A 12,604-nucleotide genomic window follows, 5' to 3' on the forward strand; every position below is an offset into this window, starting at 1 on the left:
TGTATTAGGATATTGTACCAATCAAATAAAAAGCTGGAGTTTTCCCAAAGGTTTATTTAAAAATACATATTTTATTGGGAGTTGTAGAAATCGATAAAAAAATATAATTAGTCATTTTTGTATATTTCATAAAATTTCCATATATTTTCTTTTGTTTAGAAGCCGCAGTTTCGAAAAATGATTTGTATTGTTTAAAAAAATAAAAATGTGAGGTCTCTTCACCATGATCACAACATCAGCCATTAGCAGCTGGGCCTGGGGCTGTGATGTCACAATCTAATGGAACTCTGATGTCACCTTCCACTCTATGACATCACAATGGGATTATTCTATGTAAAGCCTGAGCGCAGGGCCAGAGCTGTCTTTTGTGACTCCCTGTTGTTGGTTTCACACAGCTACAGGAATACGAAGGAAAAATAAATCAACGCTACTTCAGCGCGATTTCAAAGCGATTTCAAAGCGATTTCAACGCTATTTCAACGCGATTTCAACGCGATCATGAGGATGTATAGGCGTCCACATTATGGCCAGCGGCTGCTGGTCAAGGCTCTCTCATCCTGCATGTCAATTGGCTCCAAAATTGTGACCCAATTCAAGAAATCCTATCGCAAGAGGACAACACTGATGGGAAATTTCTTCCTGGCCATGAAATCCGCCACCGTTCCAGCGATCAGGAGCTTCAGGTTGGTTGCAAGAAAAAGACGTGACGACAACGTCATCAGCCAAGACAGAGGTGAGAAGAGCCCAACCTACACAGTAGGTGATACTGGATCCACTTCCAGCATTACAGAAAGTGGAGAGAATCCTGCACATCCAGAATGTGCTGGAGATACACACGAGAGGCTGCCAGAAGAAAGACCCCGGGACAGTCTGAAAAGAAAAGCATCAACATCCGAGGACATTCAGTCCGAGATGCTGCCACCGGCAAAAAGAGCCGCTACAGAAAACTTTACGGATCTATGTAGAGAAGGATCCCCGGACCAGAAGACTCCACCAGTCGAGATGACTAATTTCAGGAATCAGGAGGACAACCTGTCTCCAGAGCAATTACTCATCCTTAGGAGCAGAGGCCCGGCGGGCATGCTGGATGATGACATCATTAGCATGGCCCAGGAGCTGCTGCAGAATCAGTTTGAGGGTTTTGATGGCCTGCATCCCCCGGCTGTTCTTTTAGTGCCAGGGTGCAGCGTACTGAAGAATGCCGTACAGATCCACTATGATGAGGAAAGGGTGCACTGGCTGACTACCTGCTTCAAAGATGGCAAAATCTTGGTGGCCGACAGCATCAATACTAGAAGACTGTCTCCATCCATCCGTCAGCAGATTATAAACATGTACAATGAAGTGCTCAAGGAGCCCCTAAAACATCTGAGCTTTCTCAATGTGGATCAACAGAAAAACGGCTATGACTGCGGGTGTTTGCTACAGCGTTTGCCTACGAGTTTTTGGCAAATGGCGGTGACCCCACAGCTCAGTTCCAGCATCAGAAGATAAGAGCTCATCTACTATCCTGCCTGCAGAATGGCAGGATCAGTGAATTTCCAAAAAAGGTCAGGAAATGACTCCATGTCTATAAACGACATGTAGAGTCTATGACGGTCCAAAAGACCGCCCCGACCTTCAACCGGGCATAACCCTGGGCCCAGAGGCAAGTCTGCACGGGTAAGTAACCATGGAATTTCCATTCTGCCTCAATATAGTGAATGTAGAAATATAGTGGCTGTGGGGGGGACTGGCTTTATTGGGGGCATCTGATCGTCATTGTTTTTACTTTTTATTAGAAAAAGAGCACAAAGCGAGTAAATTCGCCATCTTGGAGGCCCAGAGATGGATCACAATGGACGCCGCTTCAATACTAGAAAACTGTCAATATCTATCCGTCAGCAGATTATCAACATGTACAATGTAGTGGCCGACGAGCCCCTGAAACATCTGAGCTTTCTCAATGTGGATCAACAGAAAAATTGCTATGACTGTGGGGTGTTTGCTACAGCGTTTGCCTACTAGTTTTTGGCAAATGGTGGTGACCCCACAGCTCAGTTCCAGCACGAGAAGATAAGAGCTCATCTACTATCCTGCCTGCCGAACGGCAGGGTCAGTGAATTTCTAAAATAGGTCAGGAAATGACTCCACGTCTATAAACGACATGTAGAGTCTATCAGAAATGACTCCTGTCTATAAACGACATGTAGAGTCTATGATGGTCCAAAAGACCGCCCCGACCTTCACATAGGAACAACCCTGGGCCCAGAGACAAGTCACAAGTCTGCACGGGTAAGTAACAATGGAATTTCCATTCTGCCTCAATATAGTGAATGTAGAAATATGGTAGCTGGGGGGGGGGGGGGGTGCTGCCATTATTGGGGGATTTTGATCGTCATTGTTTTTACTTTTTATTAGAAAAAGAGCACAAAGCGAGTAAATTCGCCATCTTGGAGGCCCAGAGATGGATCACAATGGACACCCTCAGCAAACCTTAAATCACGTAAGTTCCTTCTTACAGGATTAATAATTTGTAGTCTCATATCTTCTCATTATATATAACTTTCCAGTAAAAGGGGATTTTTCCTTCATTATTTACAAAAAGTCCCAGATTCCTTTGCTGGGAACATATCAGGGACAATCAGAGGACAGGGGTCACATCAGGGGCAGAACTATATAACACCAGGATGGGGGTCATGTAATACCAGGATAGGGGCCATGTAATACCAGGATGGGGGCCATATAATACCAAGATGGGGGCCATGTAATACAAGGATGGGGGCCACGTAATACCAGGATGGGGGTCATGTAATACCAGGATGGGGGCCACGTAATACCAGGAAGGGGGTCATGTAATACCAGAATGGGGGCCATGTAGTAACAGGATGTGGACACATATACGAAGATGGGGGACAAAGATACAAGCATGGGATGGGAAAGCTGATTGCTGAGGGAAAGAGGGTGTTTCCTTCTTCACCCAGCTTTCTATGCTCTGCTCTACTTCTTTCTCTCAGAACCCAGCTTTCCATACTCTGCTATACATCTTTCTCTCAGAACCTAGCTTTCCATACTCTGCTATACTTCTTTCTCTCAGAACCCAGCTTTCCCATACTATGATATCATGGGAAAGCTGGGTGTTGAGGGAAAGATGTATAGCAGAGCATGGAAAAGCTGGGTGATGAGGTAAAGATGCATATCAGAGCATGGGAAAGTTGGGTGCTAAAGGAAAGATGTATAGCAGAGCATGGGAAAGCCGGCTGCTGAAGGAAAGATATATAGCAGAGCATGGAAAACCTTAGTGTTGAGGGAATGATGTATAACATAGAATGGGAAAGCTGGGTTGTGAGGGAACGATGCATAACACAACATAGGAAAACCAGGTGGTGAGGGAAAGATGCATAGTGGAACATAGGAAAGTTGGGGGGGCCCTAGGTCCAAATATTGCATTAGGGTCCATCAAACTGTAGTTACGCCACTGGGTCACATCCATGAAAAGGCCTTAAACATTTCTGGTGGAATGAAAGCTGCATTCTGATTGGTTGCTATGTATATGGCCAGGTTTCCTGTCAGATATGTTTGAGCGTCTGTCTCATTGTATCCTCATTGTATACTGATGTTCTGTCACTTTCTGTATAAATATATTTATGTGTTTTCTGTTTCACCAAAGTAATGGACAAAGCGAGGCGCAGAGTCCGACCCTCACCTGATCTCAGCAGTGACTCCCAACCAGAGACGGGTCACATCATGCGACCACAAAACCTTATATAAGGTAAGATCATAAGTGTGTTCACCACAATACACAGGCTCCACTGCTAATCCTAGTGGCATGCAGATTTTTGACCAGTGACAGAGAGCAGAGAATTTGGAGCTGTTTGTCAGAAAAACTGAGCTCCAGCTCCGAAAAATATAGTATGAGATTAATCAATGCAGAATTATAAAGTGATGTCTGTTATTTTGTACACAGGGATGTGAACAAGAACAACTTCAAAGACGCGGCTATAATAAATGTCGGTGTGTCACCATAGACCCAAATATATTCCAGGTAAGAAGAATATAATAACTGGTAGAGTATGGGAGTAGGAGGAGTAGCCAACACTAGAGAGGAAAGAGAGCGGATTCAAAACGATCTAGACACACTAGAACAATGGGCTGAGGAGGACAGAATGGGGTTTACCAGGCACAAATGCAAAGTCCTACATCTGGGAAAAAAAAATGTAAAAAGCAAATATAGTATGGAAGGAATAGAACTAGGTGATAGCATCGGGGAAAGGACTGGGGCAAAATAGTAGATCCCAAATTCAACATGAATCTGGGATCTACAGTCCATCAGGACTGGGAAAATATCAGGGACAATCAGAGGACCGTAGTCACATCCATGAAAAGACACTAGGCCTCATTTATCAACACTGTCCATAGCAACCAATCAGAGCTCAGCTTGCATACCTTAAACATCTCTGTTAGAATGAAAGCTGCATTCTAATTGGTTGCTATGTGTAAGGACATGTTTCCTGTTAGATACGTTGGAGCATCTGTCTCCTTGTATCCTCATTGTATACTGATGTTCTGTCACTTTCTGTATAAATATATTTATGTGTTTTCTGTTTCACTAGAGTCTGTAATGGACAAAGCGAGGCGCAGAGACGACCCTCTCCTGGTCTCAGCGGTGACTTTCGACCAGAGACGGGTCACATCGAGCGACCACAATACATAACATAAGGTAAGATCATCAGTGTGTAATGTGATTAATGACAGGAGCTGATAATAACAGCGGCCATGACGCCACATTGTGCTGACACAGAATAGTGAAGATTCTCCTGGAAGACGAGAAGAGAAGTGACCATTAGTAATGTGCGTGCAGCCACCACTAGGGGGAGCTCCCATTCACCACAATGCACAGGCTCCACTGCTCCCCCTAGTGGTACCCAGATTTATGACCAGTGACAGAGAATTCAGAGCTGTGTATCAGAAAAACTGAGCTCCACCTCCGAAAAATAAAGTATGAGATTAATCAATGCATAATTATAAAGCGTATTCTGTTATTTTGTACACAGGGGTGTGAACAAGAACAAGAACAACCCCCAAGACGCGGGACCCATGGACCCCAATATATTCCAGGTAAGATGAATATAATAACTGGTGGTGACCGGGGGTAAATCGTGTGCCCCTCTCTGATGTGTAATATTCGGCTGCTCCATGACCAGTTCTGTTTCTTCTTCCTACAGATCACTGCTCCAGAGCGGGGGGGTCCGCTATGCCCCCACAATGAAGATGGGGTACGGCTGGGGAAGACGACTATGACAAGTCAATGATGTGGCGGCCGCCATGTCAGGAGCAGATGACGCTCCTCAGTACAGGGCAGATTCCGGGCTCGGTCTCTGTTCTCATTACTTTCCGCAGTCAGATGTAATCACAGAGTAAGTGACTCTTCTGCTGCGTCCACCACGATCGACGGCACATGCTGCCATGATCCAGCACATGGGCGGCACGGTGGCTCAGTGGTTAGCACTGCAGTCTTGCTGGTGTCCTGGGTTCAAATCCCACCAAGGACAACATCTGCAAGGAGTTTGTATGTTCTCCCCGTGTTTGCGTGGGTTTCCTCCGGGGTCTCCGGTTTCCTCCCACACTCCAAAGACATTACTGATAGGATGTAAAGCGCTGAGGAATTAATGGCGCAATATGAGTGAATAAATATTATTATTATTATTATAACCGGCCGTGTACGAGTCTCCTTCATCTGCATATTTAGTATGGAAGGTGGTGACCCCAGGATATTTTGGGGTGCAGTATTGTAATAGTGTTACTGTCTTTTATATATGTAACCCCCCGCTTGTTCCCCGCTGCCATACACATGTTCTGTATACAGAGTAGACGCCTCATAATATATTGTATATACTGATCAGAGGGTTTCTGGTCGGCCATGATTTTCTTCCCTCAGACTTTGAGTTTATGGCTCCTGCCTGATAACAATAATCAGATTCCTCCCATCAGAGAAGCAGACTTGTTTCCCTCCAAGCTTCTGCCTAAAAAACACCCTAGAATTAGTTTTTATTGTGACGCCCCTGGACTATCAGGTTGTCACAGGGTACTGCACAAGCTGCCCTTCCGAGCAGTATCCACCTCCCTCTTGGTTCTGGGTCCCAGTCTTAGGGTGTTGCCTCCAACAGCAAATCAAATCCTAGAGACACCTTGCACCACACCCACCAGACACACCAGTGGACGGCTTGAGTGGAATAGAGTCGCCCACCTGGGGGAGTCAGGGAGGGAAGTTGAGGAGTGTAGCCTGTCAGTTAGTAGTGAGTGGAGTGAGTAGAACCCCTCGAGCTGTGAGGAGCTCAGAGAAGGTTGGGAGTAGTGGCCCCAAAGAGAAACTGTCTAGGTTGCAGACGATGGTCTGGACCTAGAGGAATCGGACCCCCGGTCGCAGGGGATTGCGGCTAGGTGCCTCGACCTGTCAAGGAGGATGGTCAGCAGCCTGGCACTATGACTGGAGTGGGACCAAAGGCATGGCGGGGTACACGGACCCTAGGTCGGACAGAAGATTCAGGCAACCCAGCAATTAACCTGGGGAGAACGGAGCCTTTATGATCTGTTTCCACTCACTCCAGAATCGGGGCACTAGCGTAACGAGGGGGTTAGGGCCTCCCGAACAAACGGTACAGAAAATCCCAAGCATGAGCCCTGAGAGTAGGCTCCTACACAGAGGGGAGTGGGGGCCGGCAAGTTTCAGACTACTGGGCCACCACGTTGAAGTTAAACTTAGTGCCAGGAGGCAGGTCACGGATCACCAGGCAACACCATAGGGGACGGGACCCGAAAGAGCTCCCCTCAAGCGACAGCGATACCCGGAGATTTGGATTACCCGGTTGTCAGCGTCTACTTATTGACTGAGTGAGTACCTGAGTGACCCCTGCATCCCACGGCATCCCACCGAGCCCTGGGGCCTTCCCCTGCCCGTGGAGGGTGACGACATCTAGCTGCCCCACTCCATCACCCTGGGTACCCCCAACAGCAGCGGCAGTACTCCCAATTACCGTACACCACGGGTGGCGTCAAAAACTATATCTCCACTGTAAATACTCCCCCTGTCCATTTGAGTGTGGCCCCTAGCCCCCGGGTCCGGAGACCCTCAAGCCACGAATAACCACCCCCCGGATCCGAGCGGTTCGACCGCTGAAGGGGTGGCACATTATCACAGGCAGAAATGGCCAGAAACCACTTATCAATGTCTTTCCAGCATTAGGAGGTCTCAAGTGGAGGACTACTGCATGACATCCATATTACACAGTAACATATGGGCAGAGCTTGTCTTCATGGTGAACATTACCTGTCTGGTAGATCATCCATAGAAGTGTGAAGGCCCCGTCACACACAACGAGATCGTTAATGAGATCGTTACTGCGTTACTATTTCCGTGACGTAGCAGCGATCTCGTTATGTGTGACACCTACCAGCGATCAGGCCCCTGCTGTGAGACCTCTAGTCGTTGCTGAATGGTTGGGACCATATTCTTCAAAGGCGACGTCCTGCTGGGCAGGACGCATCGCTGTGTTTGACGCCTACCAACGACTTCCTAACACGGTCCCAGCGCCCACCGAGATCGTTATACAGGTCGCTGATCGTTACTGTGTCGTTGGTAAGATCTGACTGTGTGACATTTCACCAGCGACCTCCCAGCGACTTACCAGCGATCCTTATCAGGTCACATCGTTTTTGGGATCGCTGGTAAGTCATTAAATGTGACGGGGGCTTAACTGGTGGAGGCTCAAATTCCCGATCCCCATCACTGCTGAGAATAAAAGGCCGCATGAAAGCTCCCTGCGCTTCTCACTATTCCTGTAGACCAGGGGACTCCAACCTGCGGCTCCCAGGCCTGCCATGTGTGGCTCGTGGCTGTCAACAACATTCTATGAAGAGCAGGTCTTCAAATAACTTTTGTGAGCAGCCTCGCACAGAAAAGCAGATCTGGATGTTTAACTGGCAGAATCCTTCCATCCCAACATGAGGAGTGCATAAAACTGGATGTAATAGTGCGGTGGGTGAGAGAATACTGAAGATAACTGAGGATCAGTGCAGGATAAGTAATGTAATGTAATAGGGTGACCAGTACCCTACCGCCCCCAGGCTGTGGTGACCAAGAGTACTGCAACTGTTAATCTTAACTGTATTGTTCTGATATGTTTTGCTGCATTGTATTTGATGCATGTGTGGCGCCCTGGACTAGCCAGGGGCCCCAGGTAACAACACACACAACCCCCCACCCCCAGCAGGTCACAGCAGTCATCTCCAGTGAGACCTGATTTCCTCCCTCGGGTTCAGACAGACACACCAGGTGGGCGGAGTCGGGCAGATGGACACGCCCACCGAGGGGTCTAGCTGGTCTGAGGCAGGAAACAACGCAGACAAGTCCAGACAGAGGAAGGGAGAGGAGGTGTGCAGAGTGGCAGAAGCAGTCAGGGGCCTAGGTTGGAGCCTAGGACCCTCTTGAAGTCAGTCAGGCAGGTGGTAGTGGCCGTCTGCAGGGGCCGGGAAGACAGTCCTGGTGGAACCGTAGGTAGCCGGGACAGGGTGGTAGCCCGTCCGGTACCGAACCGGGGAGCCGTCTGGAAACCGGAGCACAGGAGGAGCATACAAAGAAAGTGCAGGAAAGGACGCACACTATTAGCCTGGAGTCAGGGGAGAAACTACAGCAGCCGGCTGCGGGACCCGTCCATCCAGCCGTTTGTTTTACCAGAGACTCCGTGTACGTTACTGGCTGAGTGAGTACCACCGTGCCGTCTGGCACTGCGCTGGCCCCCGCGACCCTGCACCTCGCCAAGCGCGCAATCCACCTCCCAGTCACCATCACCGGGCCCCGGGACCACCAAACCCCCCTACCCACGGAGGGGAGAGAAAAATCTCAGCTGCTCCCTGTCATCGCTCCCGGGATCCCCGTCCAGAGCAGCGGTGGTGTCCCATTATCATCATAAACCGTGGGTGGTATTCTGTCTCTTCCTGGTAGCAATGAATCCAACCGCTCTAATTATCAGTCCTTTAGATAACTGTATGATTTACTCACACTACCGGCTTCCACAGATAGTGTTAACTCAGCCCAACGATGACTTGTAGAAAGACAAGGAGAAACACTGTAGTTTTCTTCTAGAATCTTGTATTAAGTACAAAGTAAAGGCAGGTGAAAAGGAATAATCTGTACAGGGTTGCAGACATGTCTCTTCAGTAATGGTTCCTCTAGACTAAACTCAAGGAGAAGGGAGGAGCTTTCTATACAGAAGCCAACTAAGGGAGGTACATAGGGACAAACTTCATACAGTCTAATCTACCTAGTAACAATAAGGAATTTCCTGATAGGAGGAAAAATATGCAATGCAAGAATTATATACAACAGGTTGTTCCCATTCATGGGACACAACAGGTGGCGTCACGGACTACATCCCCAAACCAAACCACCCCTTTCACTCACGGGCGAGGAGCGCCGCTCGAGTCCCCGGATCCGGCCCCCCGCTCGAGCCACCGAGCAGCAGCAGCAGCCAGACCCGAGCCGCAAGCGCGGTCGATCAGCGCACCCCCCGCCCGCGACACATGAGTTTTCCTGTGTAACATATCCGGCTCTGCCACTAGGTGTCACTAGGGCCTTTAAGGTGAGGGAATGTTGAGGGAGTGACAGGAGCTAAGTGAGGGGAGGAGGGTCCCCAGCACAGGAGAAGACATAGGAGAAGGAACCTCCGGTTACAAGGCAGATAGGGAGATGCTGTTGTAGTGTGCAGAACACAAGAAAGAAAGGAGCGGAAGGGTCAGAAGAGCAGAGTGGAGTGAACAGGGTGGAGGTGGCTGAAGCAGGACAGAGACAGGACAGAAAGGAAAAGGAGAAGAAAGCAGCAAAGATATTTCAAGGAGTCTCATCTGCAGTGGAGTGTAAGTCCATTGTGTCATGGAGACATAAAAGGAGAAGTTGGGGTGCCCTTACCTTATGCTAGCACCTGCCAGTACCTGCGGGAAAGCAGTTGCAGCGGGAGGGCAAGTGCGTCCATCCATCTGTGAGCCGAGCTGAACAAATCACCATCATGCTAGGGGAGTGGGGTTGAAGCGGGAGGATAAGTCGCCCCATTATGGCCGTCCCTGTAGAGTGGAGCCGGTTGCAGAAACAATTGTATATGAAGAATGATGATGATGACGTCTCTGTCCTAAGAAAATGGAAAGTAAATGTAAAGCACTTGCTCAGTAAAATCGTTTAAGTTTTACCTGGTGTTTGTCTGCTTATTGAGCTCATGGGGTGCGAGGCCCATGGAAGTGAAGATACAGAAGCGCAGTAGTCAGCAGGTACCACCTCCACCCCTACCACACACACACCACTATGCTCCCCTCTGTGTCTGTGTAACGCCCTGGACTAGTCAGGGTGTCACAGGAAACTGCACTCCTGCCCTTATAGTGCAGAACCCACCCTCCATGGTTCTGGGATCCTAATCTTTAGTGTTGCTTCTATCAGCATTCAAATCCTAGTTGTGAAGCCCCACAGGTGTTGTGTCGGTGCATTACCTTCAGGGACTCCACTCAGCTGGATCTGGTCACAGGTAGGAGATCTTCTTGTCGTGACGCCACTCTCAGTATTGCGGCCAGTAGGGACCGCCACTGCAGGTTGAGGGTCGCCTGGGGCTGATGGTATGTGCAGTTAGTTGGAATAGCCTCCTGAGAGTGAGGCAAGCCCCAGGGCCCGATGTAGGTGCGTAGTACCACAAGGCGCAGAATGACTCCACACAGGCAGAATGTCTTTCAGGGTTTTTACTCACTTCAGGTGGCAGGGTGAGTAACCCGGGCGTAGCTGGGATGAACCAGGCGGGAACCAGGTGTCCTTCAGGCTGACTTGTGAGGGTGACTACTAACTCGCCTTCCTTAGCCCTTTTTGGTTTGGGGTGACCCCGACTTTTAGTCCCTATGGTGGTCACCCAGGGAAGTTGCTGAAGCCTCACTCCCCTTCGTTTGCCGTTTGCTTGTCGCCTGGACCAGATCACTCCAGCTTCTTGCCTCCTGTGAGCTATGGGCCCTAACTGTGGCTACGTGGCTGCGGCTTTTTGTGGTGTTGTGGCGTGGGCTTTGAGAGCCCCACACCGGCAGGTTTAGCAAAAGAAAGCTGGATCTATCTCCGCTTCGGGATCTGCCGCCCGTTTGGGCCTGGTACTCTCTAGCAGTCTCCTTACTTCCCACTCCGTGCTCTCTCTTTAGCTGAAGATGGATTTCGGGTAGCACTCCTAGTTGACCGTTCTCCCCCGTCAGTAGCCACTGCGCGGGCGCTGTTAGACAGCAACAGCCCCACAGGTCTGCTCCTCACTGAGCCCTATGGAGTTCTGCTCTAACTGACTCACTGCCCCTCCTCTCCTGTTCTTGCCTACGCCACCTAGCAACCAGATTCTCTTACCACACCCCTTGAGAGGAGATGGAGGCTTTTGGCCCCCTCCACTATTCCAGTGAAGGTCAAGGCTTTTCCCCCTCCTGGGATCCCCAGGGGTCCTCTCATGGGTACATGTGTGAGAGCTGATTACTATGCGCCTGTGTACCACACCCCTGTCAGCCTTCTGGATTACCTGTATTGTACTGTCCCCAGCATGGGTGCAGTACTCAGTGGTGCCTGACCAGGTCAGGGGCGCCACATTCCCCCTTAGTTATCACCAGCACGTCCTCGGGCTGCAAGACAACATTTTAAAATGCATAAAACATTAAAACATGTAAAACATTTTTAAAAGCACCAGGTACCATACATCACCACCCTCCACCCACAAGTCCGTTAACCCACCCAAAACCCTTTCACGTTGGCCGCGGCTTCAGCCACTTCTGGCAGGATGTAGAGGCGGCTTACATGGGCTGGTGGTTTCAGGGTATACCTGGCCTGGTGGATCCGCGCCTTCAGCCTCTTCTGGCAGGATGCAGAGGCGGCTTACATGGGCTGGTGGTTTCAGGGTATACCTGGCCTGGTGGATCCGCGCCTTCAGCCTCTTCTGGCAGGATGTAGAGGCGGCCTCCACAGTTGGTGCTGACCAGGTACCCTCTTTGTGGTGGAGAGCCAGGCCCCATAAACAGGCATGCTCTCTGGTCGCAGGTGAGCCAAGGCCCTATATACGGACGGGCTCCTCCTGGTTGCAGACGAGCCAAGCCCCTAAACAGGCTGACTCTGGTGGCGGTGGTGCCCTCTGGTGTAACTATTTACACTGCGAGAGTTTGTGGCTATAGCCAGTTCATAGCCTTAAGGTTTATGGTTTTCTCACAATAGTTTTTGTGGGCACATTCTTGAACTTTAAAACGTTGCAAAACAAACTTTCCAAACTGGTCAAAACTTGCTGTACTTTACTTAAACTTAGGCAGACTCCTCTTCACCAGGGCTTTGGCCTGTTGGGCTGCGGCACCTGCTGCTTTCTTGCTCTTTGTCGTCGTCTGAGGTAGTCTCATCTGTAGGTTCCTTGTCTTTTCTTTCTTGATCTTCATCTGTTTCCTTTGCTGCATCTGTTTCTTTATCTCTGTCTTTTCTTTCTTCTTTGGGACATGGTGCTACATCTAAGGCATACCAGCCTCTTTCTCCCTGATGCATAGTGAACTGTACTGAGTCTCCCATTTTTAAGTTTCTGCCAGGGTGTCCTCT

General features: G+C 49.4%; 1 protein-coding gene and 1 long non-coding RNA gene across 2 annotated transcripts; both read left to right on the forward strand.

Moving 5' to 3' along the window:
• Positions 1-379: 379 nt before the first annotated feature.
• Positions 380-1,946, forward strand: LOC142302406 (uncharacterized). The gene is made up of 2 exons (XM_075343459.1): positions 380-1,662; positions 1,782-1,946. Exon 1 carries the CDS (start codon positions 499-501, stop codon positions 1,492-1,494), a length of 996 nt encoding a protein of 331 aa, XP_075199574.1. The 5' UTR covers positions 380-498; the 3' UTR covers positions 1,495-1,662; positions 1,782-1,946.
• Positions 1,947-3,663: 1,717 nt separating this feature from the next.
• Positions 3,664-5,658, forward strand: LOC142302411 (uncharacterized). The gene is made up of 5 exons (XR_012752956.1): positions 3,664-3,751; positions 3,947-4,024; positions 4,593-4,699; positions 5,034-5,097; positions 5,205-5,658. It is a non-coding gene; the product is annotated as an uncharacterized LOC142302411 (long non-coding RNA).
• Positions 5,659-12,604: the final 6,946 nt, after the last annotated feature.

This window comes from Anomaloglossus baeobatrachus, chromosome 1 (genome assembly GCF_048569485.1).
Source record: "Anomaloglossus baeobatrachus isolate aAnoBae1 chromosome 1, aAnoBae1.hap1, whole genome shotgun sequence".
In the NCBI taxonomy this organism is placed as follows: Eukaryota; Metazoa; Chordata; class Amphibia; order Anura; family Aromobatidae; genus Anomaloglossus; species Anomaloglossus baeobatrachus.